At 36.0% G+C, this 22786-nt stretch overlaps 1 protein-coding gene across 1 annotated transcript in view; it reads left to right on the top strand.

Annotated features, from left to right (window-relative positions):
- Positions 1–22786, top strand: part of COG5 (component of oligomeric golgi complex 5) — a 276431-nt gene that overhangs the window by 204169 nt on the left and 49476 nt on the right. The window contains exons 13-14 of the mRNA XM_032873369.1: positions 7506–7667; positions 9622–9721. Of these exons, the coding sequence (XP_032729260.1) occupies positions 7506–7667; positions 9622–9721 (262 nt within the window). The remainder of the gene's footprint in view (positions 1–7505; positions 7668–9621; positions 9722–22786) is intronic.

The following is a 22786-nucleotide window of genomic DNA, read 5'->3' as shown; positions in this document are numbered from 1 at the left end:
TAAAGTACAGTGTATGTAGTTAGCGCAACTAACATACAGTGTATGTAGTTAGGTGCAACTTTGGAAATAACATACAGTGTATGTAGTTAGGTGCAACTTTGGAAAAGAGTATACCATATCAGTAAGTTTAAAGCAGCCAACTTTCCTCCTAAATGGAAAAAGAATATTATTTTCAAATTTCTCTTTGAGCAACAAATGAATTGATTGGTTTGCATATTTTCTTTAAACACCAGAATCATTTAGAGTGACAAGGCTGACTCAGGTAACAGCAGATTCTTATCACCTACCTTGTGAATAAATGTTGGGTGGATATAAATGTTTCTCTTTCAGTTTTTATTTTTCTAAATACTTAAATTGTATCCACTGTAGTAAGTTCTGGCTAGTGAAATATAGGATGTAGAAGTTTTCACTGGCAAAATAAATGGCATGGCTGGAAAGATAGAATGAAACTACATTTTTCTCTTCAATAACTCTTTTCTGCTAAGCATAGAGATTCGATAAGAACTAATGGAAGAGGAGCAAGAGAACTGGACTCATCTCTTGATCTACAAAGACCTAATACGTTTTTTTAACATTATATAAAATAGAATATATATTTTCATTCTATTTTTGGCTTAGTTTTATTTTTAAACCCATATTCTTGCCCCTAAAAAGGTCTGGAAGTATACACAACAAATGGTGATAGTGGTTTATCTCCAGGAGATAGAATTTTTGTTTTATATTCTGTGCTTTCCTTAAAATTAAAAAGGAGCATGGTCCATGAAAGGGAGGAAACAGAACCCTGTCAGCACCACTGTTCTCTGTGGGTGACTGTGAGCATACCCAAAGGTGTGGCCCTCTGACAAAGGTTTCACACTATGGGAAGAAATAAACTTCACTAAAATAATCTAGCCAGTCACAAAACAAGCAAATAACAATAACAAACCCTAGAGGTGCAGAGATCTAGTACCCAGAGTTGCAATAATGTATTATCTGAAATGTCCAGTTTCTAACAAAAATAATGAGGCATACATAGGAACATAACAGTATGACCCATACACTGAGCGGCGGCAGGGCAGGGGGATGTAAAAAACAAGCAACAGAGACTGCTTGTGAGAGTGACCAAACATCAGATTTAATAGAATAAGACTTCAAATTAGCCATTAGAACTGTGTGCACAGAACTAAAAGTATGATTAACTAAAGAACTATATGATGACAGTGTTGCATCAAATGGAGATTATTGATAAAAAGATCAACATTATAAAAAAAGAATCAAATGGAAATGCTGCAGTTGAATAGTTCAGTCACTAAAATTATAAAAATCGCTATAGGGACTCAATAATAGATTTGAACTAGCATTAAAAAAATTATCCAACTGGAAACTAGACTTATTTAGGCCTAAGAACAGATAGAAAAATATGAAAAAAAATGAACAGAGCCTCAGAGAAATGTGTGGCACTATTAAACATACCAACACATATGTAATGGGAGTGCCACAATAAGATAAGAGAGAGAAAGGAGAAGAAAAAAAAATACTCAAAGACATAATGGCTGAAGACTTCGAAATTTATTGAAAAACAGTGTACACACCCACGAAGCTCAACAAACTCCGAGTAGGAATAACTCATAAAGACCACAAACAGACACATTGTAGTGTAAGTGTCCAAGGTGAAAGATGAGGAGAAAATCTCGATAGCAGGCAAAGAAAAACTACTCACCACTTATAAGGGAGCCCCAAAGATTTATAACTGACCTCTCAGCAGAAACAGAGGAGGCCAGAAGGTGGTGGGCTCATAGTGCTCAAAGAAAGAAACTGTGAAGCAGCAATCCCGTATTCAGTAAAGCTGTTGTTCATAATGAAGCGAAGTAAAGACTTAACGAGATGAACAGAAATGGAGAGAATTTGTTTCTAGTAGACATAACTTGCAAGAAATAGTACAGGAAGTTCTTTAGGCCCAAAACCAGGTCATCTCAGTCAGTAATTCAAGTACACATAAATGAAGAGCACCAGTGAAGATAGTTAGGAATTATAAAAGATACTATAAATGCGTATTTTCTCCTTTTCTCTCTTAACTGATTTAAAATGCAGTTGTATAAAATATGTATAGAATGCATTGTTGGGCTTGTAACACATAGAAATGCATTATATATGTATACATTTGCCAATAAGAGCATAAAGGATGTAGGTGGGAGCAGAACTATAATGTGCTATGGAAATGGTGACAGATTGTAGAGTGATAATTATAACAACTTATTGTTGGATTTGTGGCATTAATAGATACACTGTATATGGCAGTAATACCACAAAGATAAAATACTTAAAAGAAGAAATTTAACAAAAGAAGTATAAAACTTATACTCTGAAAACTACAAAATATTGCTGAAAGAAATCAAAGAGCTACGTAAATTGAGAAACATTTCATGTTCATGAATCACTAGACCTAACATCACTAAGATAGTAATATTTCCAAAATGGATCTACAGATTCACCTCAGTTGCTGTTAGAATCTCAGCTGACTTTTTTGTAGAAAGTAACAACCTGGGGATGCCTGGGTGGCTCAGTGGGTTAAGCCGCTGCCTTCAGCTCAGGTCATGATCCCAGGGTCCTGGGATCGAGTCCCCGCATCGGGCTCCTTGCTCAGCAGGGAGCCTGCCTCTCTCTCCGCCTCTGCCTGCCTTTCTGCCTGCTTGTGTGCTTTCTCTCTCTCTCTTTCTGACAAATAAATAAGTAAAATCTTTAAAAAAAAAAAAAAGTAACAACCTGATTCTAAAGTTCATATGGATTTGCAAGGTACCCTAGGATGACCAAGTCAGTATTAAAAAAAAAGAGAATAAAGTAGGAGTTATGCCTCCCAGTTGTGAAACTTACTACAGAGCAATGGTAATCAAGATGATAAGGTCCTGGTAAAAGGAGAGACATACCGATTAATGGAATAGAATTGAGAGTCCAGGAATGCCTGGGTGGTTCAGTTGGTTAAGTGGCAGCCTTCAGCTCAAGTCATGATCCCAGAGTCCTGTGATGGAGCTCCAAGGCAGCTTCCCTTCTCAGTGGGGAGTCTGCTTCCCCTTTCTTCCCACCCCCACCCCCGTGCATGTTCTCTTTCTCTCTCTCAAATAAATAAATAAGTCTTTCAAAAATGAAAGAAGAATTGAAAGTCTAGAAAAGACTTCTGTATCAATGGTCAGCTGATTTTCAAAAAGCTTTTCAAGAACATACAGCGGGGAAAAATACTCTTTTTGACAAATGGTGGTAAGACAACTGGATGGTTTCATTCAAAAGGATAAAGCTGGAATCTTACCCCACACCATATACAAAAATAACTCAAAATGGATTTTAAAAAAAACAAAACTAAATATAAGGTCAAAAATATAAAACAGAACAAAATACGCAGGCAAGTCTTTATGACTTAGAGTTTGACAAAGAATTCTTAGCTATATGATCCCCAAAAGCAAGAGCAACAAAAGAGAAAATACATATTGGACTATTTCACATATTAAAACTTTTGTACTTCAAAGGACACCATCAAGAATGGGAGAAAGTACTTACAACTCCTGTATCTGTCAATGGACTTGTATGTAGAATATGGAAGAAACCTTCGAATTCAACAATAAAAGATAACCAATTTAAAAATGAGCAAAGGATCTGAGTAGATGTATCTCCCAAGAATATAGAAGCACATGAAAATATGCTTGCCATCAGGAAAATGCAAATCAGAACCACAATGAGTGGACTCCTTTACACCACTAAGATGCTTTTATCAAAAAGATAATAACAAGTGTTGGCAAGAATGTGGAGAAATTAGAACTCTCATACATTGCTGGTGGAAATCTAAAATGGCATAGGGCTTTGGAAATCATTTTGCAGTTACTCAAACAATTAAAGCCAGTCACCATGACGCAGCAATTCTACTCCTAAGTACATGCCTGGACAAGTAAAAACATGTTTGGGGAGGGTGGAGGAGTATTGTTTAATGGATCCAGTTTCTGTATGGGATGATAAAGTTCTGTAGATGGATGGTGGCAATGGTTGCACAGTCAAGTAGGGATATACGTAATACCACCAAACTGTACCCTTAAAAATGGCTAAAATGATAAACTTTATATTTTATTACAAAAGAAAACATTAAGCAGATTTTTTAAATGTTGACACAAATTTGTAACAAATGTTTACAACATCATTATTCATAATAGCCAAAAGATAGAAACATCCCGTCAGCAGACCAATGGGTAAAAAACAGTGATGTATATCTATACAATGGAATACTATTCAGCCATAAAAAGGAATGATACATGCTACAGTGTAACTGAACCTTGAAAATATTATGCTGAATGAACAAAGCCAGCACAAAAAATATAAGTTTTTATCCTATTCATATGAAATTCTAGAATAGCAAAATTGTGGAGATAATAATTAGATTAGTAGTTGATTAGGGTTGGGGATAGAGTGAGAAGGTAAAGGGGTTATAGTTACAGGGTACAAAGTTTCTTTCTGAGGTGATAAAAATGTCCTAGAACTGATGGTGATGGTTACACATATCTGTGACCATACTAAAAACCACTGAGTTGTACAGTTTAAAAAATGGTTGAATTAAATGTGAATTCTCTCTCAATAAAGCAGTTTATTTAAAAAAAAAAAGTGGGAAAGGAAGTAGATTCAATTCTTCTGAGAAGTTTTGATATGGAAAAAGGAATAAAGCTACTTCTTTCTTTGAGATAACAGGAAAATCAGAGAGTAGATGAAGTCGCAAAGGGAGAAAAAAACTAGAGAAGTCCAAGTTGATGAAGGCCATTGCCAATGGTTTGGTCTTAGAATAAAGTAGAGGCAAACGGTCACCTGTAGAAAGCAAGGGGCTGCAAATGTAGAACTTTAAGTTAATACCATGCGCTTCAGGTCTTTTGAAATTAAGGGGTTTGCATAGATGTATGATAGATACAAATTACTTTTTCTCTGTAATCTGTAAATTACTTTTTCTCTGGGTAGCTTAGCAGCAGATACAGAGACCATCTAAATAAGATATTCCTAGTAAGAGCTTTGAAAGGAAGGTGGATTAGAAAAATTGGGATGCTAATGAGAGTTCCTTGAAATAGTTGGCTGTAGACAGAGGAGGACAGACCTGGTGGGCTGATGGAGGGTGAGAGTAGGAAAGGATTCTGTAGCATTGATCACAGTAAGGTCTAAGAGCAAGTTCTTTTGAGTAAAATATAGCACCTTTATTGACCTACAAAGACTGGCATGATTTATTCCAACCATTCTCTGTTTGACTTCGTCTTGTGCTACTCTCCTGGCACTTAACATACTCTGCTCCTCTAAGTTTTTGGTGCACTGAGCCTGGTGTGATCCCTCCCTCGGGGCCTTTGCACTTCCTGTTTTCTTTGCCTGGAATGATCTTATCCTGAAAATCTCTTGTCATTTGGCTCCCTCTTTCCCCTCAGTTCTGCTCAGCAAACCTTCCCTCGCCTTATAGGATCCAAAATAGGATAAAGAGAGAGAGAGAGCCGAACACATTCTTTCTGGCTTGCTTGCTTTATTTTTCTCTTAAAACTATGACTCTCATATTCCATATTTAAAACACTTAAAAATGTGTGTTTATTTTTGTGTTTGTCTTTCTCATTAGCAACCTTAAGTTTCTCATTAGTGAACTTTAAGAGGAACAGGGAATTTTAAATGAATTGACTACCATATTTCCCACTCCTAGGAATTACCTGGCAAATTGTAGAGACTTAACAGTATTTGTAGGAGCAAACAAGACGGGGACAGTGGGAGTTTGAAAAATTGTCTTCAGGCTTGGAGATCTTAGAAGAATAGTTCAAAATGATGACTCAAATATGGAAGATCCCTAGTAAAGCTAAAATAAAAGCAGACTTTTCAAACAGGTTGGGTTTTAGAACAGTTATCAGTTTTTGGTTTTTTTTTTTTTAAGATTTTGTTTATTTACTTGAGAAAGAGAGAGACTAAGATAGTGACAGAGAGCCCAAGCAGGGAGGAGAGGGAGAAGCAGGCTCCCCAGTAAGCAGGGAGCCCTACATGGGGCTCAATCCCAGAACACTGGGATCATGACCTGAGCTGAAGGCAAACATTAACTGACTGAGCCACCCAGGCTCCCCAGAAAGTTATCCGTTTTGACATCGTAGTCTCCAAGGATCTTTAGTGCAGATTCAGACAGGAGGCTCTTAGTACTTATAATTCAGAACTGAAATATCTGCAGAAGAGGAAAGAGGCTTCTTAAGGTTAGTAAATGAAAGGAGCAAAAATAGTGAAGACATTTAAGTAGATGGCATGGTCTTCAATAGAGGACTGCTTCAGGCAGATTGAGACACCGTCCTCCCATTCCCATTGTGTTCTATCTTCACCTATTATAGAAATGACTATAGTTAGCACTTTACCTGCAGGTTTCTTCCCTGCATTGTAAAGTACTTGTAATTTACATCTTCCTGGCACTTAACAATGCCTGGTACATAGTATTCTCAGTAAACAGGTGCTGAGGGAAATACTTATTGAATGAGAAATGTTAAGAGATAACCATGGAATTACGATGTACAAGCATTGTGACCTCTAGGGCTCCTTAGATGACCAGAAAGTGTGGGGAAAGAAAAAAAGCTAGGTTTCATAATTCATATACAGTGGAGCAAATCAGAGGTTTTTAAGGTTGATGTTTAGAATGAAAGGAGGCTTAAAAAAGGAAAGACAACAGAAGGACTGGTAGAAGGATTATAAACACAGGCGACGTGAGAAGATAAGGAGTTAATTATAGGAATGAGAAAGCAGATGGAAATAATGGTTCTAGACATTTCGATAGTATTGCCAAAGGAAAGATAAAAGACCCAATAGTAGGACTGCTAATGGAAAATACAGATAACTGGAGACATGGGAAGATTTAGAAGGAAAGATGTGTATAGTAGGCCAAGTTCTAGTTTGTGAAGAATATGGTAAAATAAATAGGACTTCAGTCGTGATCATAGCACTTTCCCAAACACTTTTTGTTTTGTCCCTTCTATTAGTTTGTCATTGGAGGGCTGATAAAAGCCTAGACACTGTGCACTTCCCTCTCACAGAGGAGCTCTATGGGAAACGGCAGCATCAGGTGGAAAGGGTCGAGATCGTAGAGCAGGTTTCTGTAAAGTTGACTCTCTTGTGAAGCTTTGATACTTGCTAAAAACTGGATTTCCTAAGCAAAGGCATAGCCCCATTAGAATGAGTAAGATTTTACATTGTTGTTCTTTTAGTTTCAAATGTTATTTTAGTTTCAAAGACAGAATTACCACAGTAGATACTGACATGTATTATATTACATTTATACATAGGATTTATGTGTAAATTAAAATGTTTAGTTCTCAATAACTGTCTAGTTATGAAATGTACTTGTAAATATATACATTTTTAAACAGAATTTTTTCTTTTTGTTCAAAAAGAGTTTAACATTTTATATAGAAGATCAGTTTTTAAGAAAGGTGTTTATAACCTAATACAGTAGCATTTAGTTTTGTGTAATCTGAATTCAGTTTTAATAAATTTTGTCCCCACAGCCCAGAAAAGGCTTTGAAAGACTCACTGCAACCCTATGAAGCTGCTTATTTATCAAAATCTCTATCTCGACTCTTTGATCCTATCAACTTGGTTTTTCCCCCTGGTGGTCGCAATCCTCCTTCCGTGGATGAACTTGAAGGTATCATTAAAACTATAGCAAGGTACGTGTTTTTATATAGCGGCATGCTGTGAAATGCCTGCCACATTTGTTAGTGATGTTTTAATTTACTTCAAATTATTCAAGTAATTAGTCCTGCAATTAAATCAAGAGTTGTGCAGTGAATCAGTGCATATATCGTAGGTACTTAAGATTCCAATTAATAAAACCATTTAAATACAGCCTAAAAATAGCTTATTATAATTATTCTGTATCTTGTCAAGGATACAAAGTAAACCTAATTTTTATGCCATAGTAAATAATATTATATAGTAAAATAAGCACAGAAATAATTTAACAAACTGAGAAGTTAAAGCATAGAGCTTAGTGTTTTTTCATCTTAAATCCATAAAGTACTTCATGGCATACACAGGATTATAATCTTGATTAGCCTACTTGTGTTTGCTATTTTGAGCTTTCGAAGAGAATACGACAGCTTTTAAAACTCTCAGAAGGCCAGGTATCCTCGTGGAGGTGCCACCTGAGTGCTTGCAGACAATGTAATTATACTGTTGCTGGAGACATTTACACTTACCCAGATGAATGTGCTATTAAGACTATCTCAGTTCATCTCAGTTCCTGTCACAGCTGACAAGTGGTCATAACAGTCGGTCTGTACATTTGTAGATGAACATTTTGAGAAATAAAAATAGTAGTTAGGCAATAGACGGCCAAAGTATAGGACTGTGTAGATTGCTTTAGACTATAGGTTTGAAGCTGGCGACTTGCAGGCATGTGGAGTAGAACCCGGAAGCCACAGGTACAATGTCTGTGAGCGTATATCCAGCAGCAGACATACCTGTATGGTGTCGAGATTGCCATGCGATCAAGATCTGGAATCTTTCCATAATTATCATGACTTTTCAAAGTCCTGACTCTAGATTTTTTTTACTGTAATGTCTCTGTTATCAGTTTGGTATGGTAGTGACAAGAACAGTCTTGGATTCAACTTGATCCTTTGGTTGGGGGGGTGGATTTGCTCTTTTCACCTATTGATGGAAATGTTAAAGAGGCATCTCTCCCATTCTTCAGGGAAGCTTGGCAATGTTGTAATCAAATATAACATAAAGCTTAAGGAAGCATGGTTATTGCCAGTATTCAATAGAATTTAATAAAGTTTTGTCTCACTATTTATGAAAGGGCATTTTTATTACACACAGTGTGCACCTGTGTTTCAAAGTCCTTCACTTTCTTCATAAAGAGGATCTGTTAAGTGCCAAGATTTATTTTGCTACGTCAGAGCAATAGTAATTTACTTTTCCTGCTTTCTATCTATGTATGGGTTTTTGTGCAGTTTTTAACTCGCAGTATATTTTCCATGGTCTTTGTAAATAAACACTTTTTTTCTTTTCCTTTTTGGCAATCCCAACTAATCCAGTGTTAAAGTTGAAAATAAGTGGGGCAAAAGAAATACTTCAAGACTTCAAATTTTAAAATTTCAATAAATTTTTGTATGTTTTTGATATATTTAAAAAGCTACTCTACGAAATAGCATGGATTGACATAATTTCTACAGAAACCGAGCATCTTTATGTATCATGTGTAATTTATATTTTTAGCCTATGTCCTTTCAAGGTCATCATTTCCATTCAAAAGCTGTCATTTCCTTGCAGATGTCTGTGATATGCAGTGTCTCTAATTGCACTTATCAGTATTAACAAGAGTGCTACTTTAAAAATCTGTACACAATTTACTCTCTTAATCACAGCCTGAACCCACACATGATGTGCTTTTATTAATGAGAAACTGGTCATTAACCAAGCCATCTCAAAGCACTTTTCCCTAATGCCGAATTTAGGAGGAAAAAGGAAACAATGCAACCAATTCTTGGAAGCAAGTCAGTGAAATCTATAAAAAGAATCACTACATTGCTTATTAGGTTTAAGTTTATATGTTGGTCTCTACTTTGTTGATGAACTGTGTTGCTAATAATTAAAGTCTGTTTTTGTTTTCTGCAGTGAACTAAATGTAGCCGCTGTAGATGCAGACCTCACATTAGCTGTGTCAAAAAACGTGGCAAAGACGGTCCAGTTGTATGGTGTAAAATCAGAGCAGCTTGTAAGTGATGCCCTTATGTCAGCACTAGAGATTTTGTTTAAAATTGCTGATTCTACTTGACTCAAGTGTCAATATTGAATTGACTGAATGTTAATTTACTGGTGGTTTTACTTAATAGAAATTTTGAAACTTTCTGGTGAACTTACCCCTCCCAAAAATTAAATCTATTTGGAAAATGGCCCTCTGACCATTGTTATGCTTTTAGAATGCAGGAAGGTTTTCTAAGGCTTTTAGGGAAAAAATGCCTGTACCACCTTATGGCCTAATTTTTATATATATATAATTGTTTTATGTATATTATAAAAAATTAATTCTATATTATAGTAATTATTATTGATTAATAATTATATAATTATATAAATTATAAAAAATAATTGTTTTATATATATTTTATATGTATATATAAATAATTATCTCAGATTGATCAAAATTCTCGTGTTGTGACCACTTACCCCAGGTATCATTCATGCAGTTACCTGTTGTGAAATTGTTAATTTTGAAATTGACTTGAACTATTAAAAAATGGCTAGAGAAAATGAAGTGCTTAAAATTATGATAAAAAAATGTTGATTTACTTTTGAAAGCTTTTAACCCTACAACATGGAAGTTTAACTCTCAAATAATTTTATTTAAAAAATTATTTATATTTAGGGCACCTGGGTGGCTCAGTGGGTTAAGCCTCTGCCTTTGGCTGAGGTCACGATCTCAGGGTCCTGGGATTGAGTCCCACATTGGGCTCTCTGCTCAGCAGGAAGCCTGCTTCCTTATCTCTATCTCTCTCTCTGCCTGCCTCTCTGCCTACTTGTGATCTCTCTCTGTCAAATAAATAAATAAATAAAATATTCTTTAAAAATTATTTATATTTAAAATATTGGGTAATTAGCTGAACTATAATCCTAATTCTGTGCATTAATGTTTTAAAGTTAAGCACACATGTTTAACTAGTATATATGTACTTTATATACTAGTATATATCTAACTAGTATATACTTTGAATTCCAACTGAATCCAAGGAACAAGGCTTTAGTATATTTTCAGCTGTGCTGATAGATGAATTTTAAGGAATGTGCCAAAATTTCTACTGTCTTTACAGGAGTGACCCAACCATGTTTTCACTTTAGCCTCTCTGACTGCTCCCAAATGAAACATCATAAAATGAAGTAATGTGGTTTTACCTATCCTGGTAGTTCTAGTTGGTTTGGGAATGATTTTTAGTGTAGGCTGATGATAAATTGAACTGAAGGAATTTGCATAAAATGATCCTTGGTGGGAATAGTAATATCATGAGATTTTCAGTTCCATTGGATGGCCACATTTTGTTTGCCTGCTAATATGCTGTTTTCCATTCAGTTGTTCTTGTAGCCTTGACAAGCAATTTAGAAGCAGCTTTTTAAAACTTTGTTTATTGAAAACTGGCCCTACACAGACCATGGTAGCTCTTTGTAGGTAATTAAATGACTATTTTTCTCTCAAACTTTTTAATAGAAGCTTTTTTATGATGTTCATTGCTTTTAAAAACATGGTTTGTTGCTATAAATGAATTTCAGTGTTAATATCCTGTAGAATCTGTGTAATTACTGAAAATGTCAGGAGAAAAAAATCATTTGATGGTCCCACCTGAGAACAATATCATAAGGAAGAACAAGCATATGCATAGAAAATATTTTGCTTTTCTGCTGCAGGAGGTGGTAGTGGTAATGGTAACGTGGTACCAATATGGTAAATGTAACTTCAGTTAAGACACTAATGGTAGGGGCATCTGGGTGGCTCAGTTGGTTAAGTGTCTGTCTTCGGCTCAGGTCATGATCCTGGGGTCCTGGAATTGAGCCTTGTGTCAGTCTCCCTGCCAAGCAGGGGGGATGCTTCTCCCTCTTCCTCTGCCTGCCATTCCCCCTGCTTGTGGTTGCTCTTGCTCTCTGTCAAATAAATAAAAATCTTAAAAGAAAAAAAAAGACACTAATGTTTTAAAAGGTTTTGCCAAAATGAAAATGTATCAGCAAACATTTGACTGAATTGGTACTGGTGGTCAGAGGGTCTATGACCCTAAATTACTCAGGCTTACGAAACTTATAATGCTGAAGGCTAACCAGAAAGTCATTTTCAACTTTGACTTTAGTGCCTAAAGAGATCCTAAGCATTAAGTGTAGAAAAAACATCATATGATTTATTTTTAAAATATAGTATTGATTAAGGACTCAAGTAACATTTTAGTATACATCTCTTATTTTGGTCTAATTGTACTATTTCTGTTACTCCTTTATGTTTTTAAATTTTTTGGGTTTTATTCTTTGATCTTGCTGTATTTCTGTTCTTTTAGACTTATTTAACTAAAAACATTCAGAGGAAAATCGCCTCCTCCTTCGGTGGGAGAAAGATTTGAAACAGAATTTGAAGTAGAATAGCTACTTTATCTGTAAATGGAAATGTTGACTTGAAATATGGTATGACATATTTCTATAAACGGAGGATTCTTTTTATAGATGAAAAATATAAGTCCACAAGGTTGGAAAGTGACAGAAATCAGATCCTTAATGGAATATCCAGGCAGTGAGATGAAGGAAAGCTGGAATTTTCAAGACAAACATGTTTTCAAAAGGGGAGACTTGAAAATATAGAACCTGAGATATAGAATGAACAGCTTTCCAGAATCCTAAATTTATTTCGCTAAAGGTCAGTTGTGCAGGTTTGTTGGGTATCAGATCATTTTCATATACTTAACTGTATCTTTAATTCCTATCAGGAATTAATAGGATTTTTCAAGTTGATCCCTTCTATGGACCATTTTTGTGGTCATCTCAATCACTATGTGTATTTAGATAAATTCTTCCACAGGCTTAGAAAAACAGTATTATTTTTTTTCAATGTCATTATTTTAATATTCTAGGATATAGTGGAGTATGACATATAAATTATATGTATGTAGTACATATATATGCTTATAATCTGAAATAATTTTATCATAACATATGTGTTAGTTTTTCTAGGCTTTTCTATTATTATTTTTGTTAAAGGTTTTATTTATTTATTTGATAGAGATCACAAGTAGGCAGAGAGGCACGCAGAGAAAGAGAGGAAGGGAAGCAGGCTTCCTGCCAAGCAGAGAGCCTGATGCAGGGCTCTATCCCAGGACCCTGGGATCATGACCTGAGCCAAACCTGAGGCTTTAACCCACTGAGCCAGCCAGGCGCCCCTAAGGCTTTTCTTTTATTAATCACCAAAGTTATATGTCATACAAACCTAGGGACAGGTCATACGAACTCTGTAGGGACAAATTCTTAAGTTCTTTTTTCTGACTCTTAAATGGTCACAGAGAATTTATTTCTTGAGGTTAGGGAATGGCCATGAAAATAACGATTATTAAACATTTTATAGTGGCTTGGGTTATGTCAAGCCATTTATGTATCTTATCTCATTTACTTCGCAACAATCCTGTGAAATGGAAGGATCAATATCTACCACCACAGAGGGGAGAAACTGAGACCAAGAAGAGTTAATAGCATGCCCAAAACAGATGCTGAAAGTAGAAAGCTAGCAAGTGTTGCAACTAGCAGTTAAAGTCAGATTTGACTCTAGACCAAGCTTTAAACTGCATCATACCTCAACATAGCTACATTGTTTTTTATTTGAGAAAAGTAGGATTGTTTTTGTGATTTACTTTACAATATGAGATAGAGATCTAAATCTACTTTAATACATGCGTGATATATTTTATGTGTGTGTTATAGTTTATTTAACTTCTGTAGTCTTAACAGATAGTGCCTTTGTCCATAACAACATGATGCGAACTGGGTGACTTACAAATAACATTGATGTATTGCTCACAGTTCTGGAGCCTGCAGAGTCCAAGATCAGGGCGCCAGCAGATTTGATGTCTGGTGAGAGCCCATTTACTCGTTCACTGATGGCTACCTTTTCCATGAAATCTCACAGGCCAGAGGGGCAAGGGGGCTTTTTCAAACTTCTTTTTTAAGGGTATAAATCCCATTCATGAGTGCTCCACTCTCGTGACCTAATGACCTCCCAAAGACCCCATCTCCTTGGGCGTTAGCTTTCAAGGTATAGATCTGGGGTGGAGTGAGTGGGGAGGGTGCAAACATTCAGAGCGTAGCAGATACTTAGTTTAGTAGTTTAGTTTAGAAAAACAGGGATTTAACCTTGAATTCTCATATGTGAGTTATAACCAGTAAGGGTTTACCGCCTCTAGTATGTATTTAATTTAGTGTATAATGTGAATATCAGCTTCTTAGGTGCCCTTTTGTGAAAAAGGAGAGGCGTGCTTTTTAGACTGTCTTTATTTAAAAGTTCTTATTCACTTGTTTTGATAGCGGTTGTGAAGTTACAATTAATTTGCTAAGTAGAATTTTATGTTCAAAATATATACCTGTAGGTATAGATATTATAGTTTATGACTGAACTGAGCAAACTGATTATTTAATGGTTATGTATTTGTAATTTGTATAGTTCTGAAATGTGACCTTTAGAAGAAAATGTCACTAGACCTTGCTATTTTAAGTTTGAATCAATGTTTTCCTTGTCCTCTGTATATTAAAATGAAATTAAAATATTAGTATTTGAGAGAGTTATTGTGGTACTTTATAAACCCTTACAGGCTTATAAACTTGTGATGTCAAATACACTAGTAAGTAGTCCTTTTAAAAGGTAAACTGTGAGGGCATTGACCAACAGTAAGTATTGTCTGATGGTTTCAGGGGATGACATCTAGAATCTTGGTGTAAATGTCAAATGTTATAAACTGTGAGAAAGTAGATTGGCATTTAATTAGGTTGCAGACCATTTAAATGGAAACAGTAATAGGAATGACATTTAAGGGGCGGTTTCAGCTTTAATGCAGGTCAGTAGCTGTGTATGAGGTTGATAGTACTAGATGGCAGTAGGGTTTTGGGTTTTGTTTTGTTTTTTTAAAGCTTTGTAAATATACCCTTTATTCTTTGTGTAATTTCTTAAGCAATTTGGAGACTTGACATTCCCATAGTGGAAGAAAACCTACACATGTGATATTTAACTGATGATAGAGAGATACGTGGGTTCAACGTTTTTAGTTTTAAACAGATTATTTAATGCAGATTTAAATGTCATCTACCTGGATGCTGCTCCGTATAGTATCATATGGTAATAATCTATTTTATTAACATTAAAATAATGTTTTTAAAAATAAATTGAAAGAGTTTTTATATTAAGTGCAAAGATATAAAACATATCAGTAGATTCTTCAGCCCAAAGGCACTTCAGCTGTAATACAAACAGACTGAGCCCTTTGGCTTACCTACTGTCTTGATGCTTAGATAGCCTTCCTCTCTTTCGTACCTCCATTCTTGCATTGAACTACTTTAGGATCATTCCTCCTTTCCTTTGAGATCGTTTTCTGACTTGCTTCCCAGACTTGTGAGAGCTTGATTTTCTGTGTGCTCTGCCAGGTGAGTAGTAAACGGTCATATTAGACGAAGATTAGGCAGGCCAGAGTGAAGACAGAGGAAAATGTCAAATAATGGTTATTGTCTGCTGGCTAACTGAGCATAATAAAAAAAAAATAGTTATTATCATTGGGTGGTATTTTTCCAAGAAAGTAAAAAATGCAAAGTTGCTGACTAAAGCCTGCAAAGTGTGTATTATCTGTTGCCCTGAGAACATTGCCTGACAGACAACCACATCACCTGGATGGCATACCATACACGCTGAATGCTCATACTTCCCCAGGCAGGTGGAGGGCACTAAGTGACTTTGCTTATCTTGGTTGGGTTTACTCACAGCAGGCTGGCTGCTGACAGAGGCTGACTTCGACCATAGTTAAATACACTGCTCTGTTCTGCATGTCTCGCCTCCAGCAGCAGGCTGTCTTGGGCTTAATCCTATGATGAAGGCAGAAGCACACAAGAGAAAATATTCCCAAAAGTCTGGCTCACCAAAATAACCCAACCACAGTGCAGTATTAAACTGCAGAGGATGTGGATGCAGACAGGGATGGAGGCTTGGGACCAATCATGCCATCTGTCACAAAGCCAAATTAAGAACATGGCAATAACAAGACAAGAGAGTTCATGAACTTTTCATTTTATTCCTTAATCCCCCTACTCGAATCCTGTCAGTATGTATTAAATTAAAATACCTATTTATAGGTGTATGTATATTTTTTGAGCTATTAAAAATGGAGTTGAAAATCTGCATATAACTCCCTAAAAACATAACTACTTAGTAGCCCTACTATTGACCAGAATCCTTACAAATAACACTAAACAGTCAACACATATTTTATATGTCATATGTATCATATACTAGTCTTAATATAAATTAGAGAAAAGAAAGTATTATTAAGAAAATCACAGGGAAGATACATTTATAATACTATATTGTATTTATTGGAAAAAATGCATGTGTTAGTAGACCTGAACAGTTCAAACCCATGTTGTTCAAGAGTCAGCTGTATTATTTTTAGCGGCACAAGGTGCACAACATAATTTTTTAAAGCTATAGATATATATATATCTATCTAGACAGATAGATTTTTTTTTTTTTTTAGAGAGCGAAAGAAAAGAGTAGGTGGAGAGAGAGAAAGTTAAGCTAACTCCCCGCCTGATACGGAGCTTGAGCTCAGTGACCCTGACATCACTACCTGAACTGAAACCAAGAGTCTGATGCTTAGCCAACTGTACCACCGAGATGCCCCTAATTTCTTTTTCTTGTGGTGAGAACTTTTTTTCAAGTTTGTTTGTTTGTTTGTTTGTTTGTTTAAAGTCATCTGTACACCCAATGTGGGGTTTGAACTTATGACCCCAGGATCAAGAGTCACATGCTTTTTCAACTGAGCCAGCCAGGCATCCCTGTTGTGGTGAGGATTTTCAAGGTTTAGTCTTTTAGTAGTTTTCAGTATTCAATACAGTATTGTTAACTGTAGTCCCCTGCTATACATTGTATTCCCAGGACTTACTTATCTTATGAAAGAGTTTTTTATTTTTTTACCATTTTCATCCACATTTCCCCTACCCCTTGCCTCTAGCAATCACCAATCTGTTCTTTGTATCTAAGTTCTTTTTAAAATATTCTACATAGAAGTGATACATCGCAGTATTGACTCTCTATCTGGCTTACTTGACTTAGCATATGCCCTTAAGGTCCACCCATGTTGTCACAAATGGCAGGATTTCCTTCCTCTTTTAATGGCTGAATATTATCCCATTGTGTATATGTATGTATACATGTATATATGTGATGTATGTATGAATATGTATATATGTATACTTAAGTGTGTGTGTGTGTGTGTGTGTACACACATATATTTATACACATCTCAAATTTCTTTATCCAGTCATCCATTTGTGGGCATTTAGGTTGTTTCCATGTCTTCACTAGTGTAAACGATACTGCAAGGAACATAGGAGTGTAGGTATCTTTTCAAGATAGTGATTTCAGGGGTGCCTGGGTGGCTCAGTCATTAAGTGTCTGCTTTCAGGTCAGGTCATGATCCCAGGCTTCTGGGACAAAGCTCTGCATCAGGCTCCCTGCTTGGCAGGAAGCCTGCTTCTCCCTCTCCCACTCCTCCTGCTTGTGTTCCCTCTCTCGCTGTGTCTCTCTTCTGGCAAGTAAATTTAAAAACCTTAAAAAAAAAAATAGTGATTTTTCTTTGGGTAAGTACCCAGAAGTTGAATTAGAAGTAGAAGTAGATCTATATGATAGTTCTATTTTTAAGTTTTTGAGAAAGCTCCGTAATGTTTTCCATAGGGGCTGCACCAATTTATATTCCCAACAGCAGTGCCCAACAGTTGCTTTTTCTTTATATCCTCACTGACGCTTGTTATATTTTTTGTCTTTTTTGATACTAACCATTCTAGTAGGTATGAGATACCATAATATCATTGTGGTTGTCTATTCAGATCTAATCTCTAATTGGATTTTTTGTTTTTGCTGTTGGGTTGTAGGACTTCTTAATATATACAGGATATTAACCTCTTATGATACATGATTGGCAAATATCTCTTCCCAAGTGTGTATTAAGTTTTTATGGCATTCAGTATCAATTTCATAGCCAAAAGATAGAAATTTATTACTATCATAATTCACTTAATGATTTTAATTAATGTGAATATTACTTTAAAAAATGTATGAACCTTTTTCTGTATACTTCATTTGATGATAAGTATTTTGACCCCTTATCACATTTTTTTTAAAAGATTTTATTTATTTATTTGACAGAGAGAGATCACAAGTAGGCAGAGAGGCAGGCAGAGAGAGAAGGGGAAGCAGGCTCTCTGCCGAGCAGAGAGCCCGATGCGGGGCTCGATCCCAGGACCCTTAGATCATGACCTGAGCTGAAGGCAGAGGCTTAACCTACTGAGCCACCCAGGTGCCCCACATTTTCTAATCTTTATTGCCCTAAACCTGTTTTCATTGCTACAGTATATAATATTCAAATAAATATTTTTCTTCTTCTATGTTTTCTTTATTTCTTTCATTACAAAATATTTTTGTATTTATTTTTTCTTTTATTTATTTTTAACTTAATTTCAGAATGTGGAGTTTCTGAAATCTCTGAGTAATAGAATAGATACTAATTCCAGGAAATAGAAGTAGTAGGGACTTGAAAAGAAATTTGGGCAATTGAATCTTGCCTCATAATTTTTTCTGTCATATTAGCTCTTCGATACCATGAAGATTTTTAAAGATATTATTCACTTTTTCAAGGCACTCTCATTAACAGAACTAGTCTGAATTACCTGGTCCATTTTTACAGGAATTAGAAGTGTCATTCCTGTAGAGCTTTTACCTCTTTTCAAGCATATTATTGATCAAAAAGAGTTTTTATTCTCATCCCTGTTCCAGGATATTGGAATATAATTTAATTCCCTAAGGAATGCTTCAAAATTATGCTCTATGGAAGTATGTTTCTGAGAGAGAAAATTGTCAGCATTTAGTCAAGTTTAGGCTTTGATTCAGAGCACCCTCCTATCCAAGCACACTCAGACGTACTGATAACATGTAACAGTAAAGATCTAGACATATTCACAAATAAGAAAGAAAACCTACATTTACCTCTTAGGGCTGCTGTAATTACCAGCTTCATATGACATGAGGTGAGATGGCCTGGAATTGGATCTGCAGTGTGCCAGTGTGATGGGGTTTCTGAGCCGTAAGCATTAGATATGATTGTGAATTGGAGAACAGTGGTGATAGTGGTGGGGCGGGGGGAGGCATGGTTGAAAGGGCTACTCTAAAACCCCCCAGACACTTGGGATAATCAGAGAGAGGAAGAGGAAAAAACATAAAAACACTTCCTTTAAAAATTGGGCTGATGGGGTGCCTAGGTGGTTCAGTGGGTTAAAGCCTCTGCCTTCAGCTCAGGTCATGATCCCAGGGTACTGGGATGGAGCCCCGCATCGGGCTCTCTGCTCAGCAGGGAGCCTGCTTCCTCCTCTCCCTCTCTCTGCCTGCCTCTCTGCCTACTTGTGATCTCTGTCTGTCAAATAAATAAATACATAAATCTTAAAAAAAAAAATTGGGGGATGCTAACTAAAGTTTGCTGCATTTAAATATAAAAAAACTTACATCTTAGAGGACTGATTATTTTTTTTAACTATCCTTTACTATATCAAGCAATAGCACACTTCTAGGCAACTTTTACTCAACTCACTAGTAGGAAGTTGTGCCCATTTAGAATATTTTCTGAGACATACCTAAAAAAATGGTGCATACGGAAAGTGTTCTGTAGTAGGAATCAAGAAAATCTTTTTTTTTTTCTCAGACAATCTTTTTTAAAAATCATTTTTCAATATCTTAGGGTAGGAATTGTTAATCTAGAAGGTGGGTGAAGAGGCTTCAGGGCATCTGTGAACCCCAGGAAACTGTCACATGTTATGACATGTGAATTTTTTCTGGGAAAACATGATTTATTTCAAAGAGGTCTATAATCCTTTATTTATTTCAAAGAGGTCTATAATCTTTTCTCCTGAAATAACATAACTGTATCTAGAAAACCTCCCCATATGTGTTATTTGCAAACTATAATGTCTTAATAGGAGAAAAAGAAGAGGGGATATGAGCTACTTGGGTACAATGAATAATTTTTAGAAAGTTGATCAGGCCCTTGGAAAAATAGATAGAAGATACAGTTTGTGACAAAACTTGTGACAAAAAGTGATGGCCACTTCCTATTTTCTGTCCTGTGATAAGACTCAGTCTTCCCTGGTTGATGAAATTTTAGGGAGAGAATTTAGGACAATTGAGTTCCTTTTGGGGGACCTGCCTTTAAGCAAATACGGCAGGTTCAGAGAAAGCCATTCTGACATACCTGCTGTTTTTCAGTGACTTCAACTCAAAATAATACACCAGAGCAGCATATTTTGGAGTGGCATGTCCTGAGCTCCTTCATACACAAGTTATCCAGAAACCAACTGTTTCTGTATACCAGCTACAAACAGAACACAGAATTTATTTTTTTTAAAGCATTATTTATAATAGCTTCAGAAAATAACGTTTCTGTGAATAATTTGAGAAAACATGGTCAAGACTATACCAAAAACTCTAAATCATATTGAGAAAAATTAAAGGAGTAAATAAGTGATGGCATATACTCTCTTCATAGGTCGGATGGCTCAGTATAATAAACATGTCTGTTCTTCCAAAATTGACCTATAAGTTCAGTGTAACAATATACTTCTTACCAATGCAGAAATATTTGTTCTGCTAATATCAGGATCCACTAGAAACGTACAGTAATTAAGATGGTGAAGTTTTAGCACAAGGATAGAGAAATACGTTGAAAGAAAAACAGCCCCACATGTATACAGTCACTTGCTATGTGACAAAGATGGCAGAAGAGAACAGTGGGAAAAGGATGGTCTTTTTAGTAAGTGATGATGGGTTTGTTTGATAGCCTTGTGGAAAAAAATGAAAGTTAGCTCTCACCAAGAGGCAAAAATCAATTTTAGGTACAATTTAAATCTAAATGTGAAAGGGGAAACCTAACAGAAATACCCTTACATGGGAGCACCTGAGTGGCTCATGAGGTTGAGTCTGCCTTCGGCTCAGGTCATGATCCTGGATCCCGGGATCGAACCCCACATTGGGATCCCTGCTGGGCAGGGAGCTCGCATCTCCCTCTTCCTCTGTACCCCCTCAAATAAATAAATAAAATCTTAAAAAAAAAAAAAAGAAATACCCGTACATATACAACATGAGACATGTAGAACAGCGTTATTTGTAATAGCCTTAACAGAAACAGCCCAAACGTCCATCAACACTAAAACAGATACATAAATGCTGAGATATTCATCAGTGAAATAGTGTGCAATCCTGAAGAATGAACAAAATACAGCTTTCATACATTCCTACGTGGATGAATCTGACAAACAATGTTGAACAAAATATAAACATGTACATAGTTATTATGTATGAAATATTATGTCCCAATGATTCCATTTGTATAAAGAAGTCACTTTATAGGAGGAAAGAGATGATTGAGTTGGGACTACAAGGAAGGGTTTTTGGAGCACTAGTAATACTTAAATTTTTTGTCTGTGGTTACAAGAGTTTATGATTTATGATGACTCATTTATCTGTATGTATACATTTGTATCTCGATTTTATATTTCAATTAAAAGTACCTTTAAAAAACTATAAAGGTATGTGTAGAGGTGGCACATAGGTATATTCTTGTTTTATAGGAGGATACTCATTTAGTCCTTAGGACTTGGAAGAATATGGAGCTTTTATAAATTTTGGAAGATGTTTAGTGAATCTCTAATATTGAATAAACTAATCTTAGAATAAAAGTAAAAAAGGACAGATCAGGAAAAGTAAAAATGCCTCTTTTTCTTCTTGATTTCACCAACCACCCACCTCTCCCCAGTTTAAATACCTAAGAACTTCCTAAAATAGACTAACCAACACTGTATATAATATGCTGTACATTTGGAAGTTTGGAGAAAATGAATGTGAATGTGTGTGTGTGTGTGTGTGTGCTTGTGCATGGACACACATGCACGCATGTGTGGGTGTAAGGCATCTTTTCTTGGGTGTAGATTTATTTTTACTTTTGTAAAATACATGTGGCCACTCTCTTGGCTGAGAACCCTGTTTAGTTGGGAAATTGAATTTCTAATTGTAATCATTCTGGTAGCCATCAAAGATTTGCATTAATGACAAGGAATATTGAACTCGGGAATTCAGATTCCCTTCCTTTTTCTCTCACGAATCTGTGGAAAATGCTTCAAGAAAATATTGATAGTTTGAAAGCTTGGTTATAAACTAGTGAGGGAAATAGGGAGTAGTCTTGTGAAGACTTCCATGTGCTAATATGGAAAACTCTCTAAGACATATTATGAAGCTAGAAAAAGAAGGTGAAAATAGTACATTTAGCAGTCCCACCTATAAATAAAACAGATAATATAACTAAATGCTGTTTTATGCTTTTTCTTTTTTCTTTCTCTCTTTTTTTTTTCCTGGAAGGTCACAACAAGAAACTGTTACTGTGTAACTTTGGAGAGTGGGACTAAAGATGCCAGAGAGAACACTTGGTTTTTAGTTTATACTTTTAAGTTAGTTCTGTTTCAGTTTTTACCATATGCAGGTTTTTAACTTGCAGAAGAAATAATTGAATTCGCACCCAAAGGGACTGGTCACACCGAGTGGGGCTGAGGGGAGAGGAACAAGTGGCTTAAAAGCCAGCAGAAGCCTGGTAGCTCTTAAAGCAGTTTGTGCTCTCGAATCTGTTATACATAAAGTGGCACCTTCGACCCAGAGTCTCTGGTTTTAAGGACCCTGCTTCTTCGGCCTTGTTATGTGCCTGTATTCCGGAATACTGAGAGACTAGAGACTGTCTAAATGCTCGTGTGTTCCTGGAATTCCCCTGACCCAATCTGATATCCTTGAAACTCTGTAACCTTAACTCCAGATCACGCTAGCCCTTGCAGGGATATAGTAGGGGGTTTGCCCTTGGCCTTCACTCTGAAAGGGAAGCCATTTAGTAGTCGGACAGAAGAGGAAATCTAACTCAGAAGGAAGGATCGAAATGCAAGAAGTAAGAGTAAGCGTAAGCAACTGGTAAATATGTAGGTA

This window comes from Lontra canadensis, unplaced genomic scaffold (assembly GCF_010015895.1).
Source record: "Lontra canadensis isolate GAN:19392208 unplaced genomic scaffold, GSC_riverotter_1.0 scaffold48, whole genome shotgun sequence".
Classification (NCBI taxonomy): domain Eukaryota; kingdom Metazoa; phylum Chordata; class Mammalia; order Carnivora; family Mustelidae; genus Lontra; species Lontra canadensis.
This window is presented reverse-complemented; position numbering and strand designations above follow the sequence as displayed.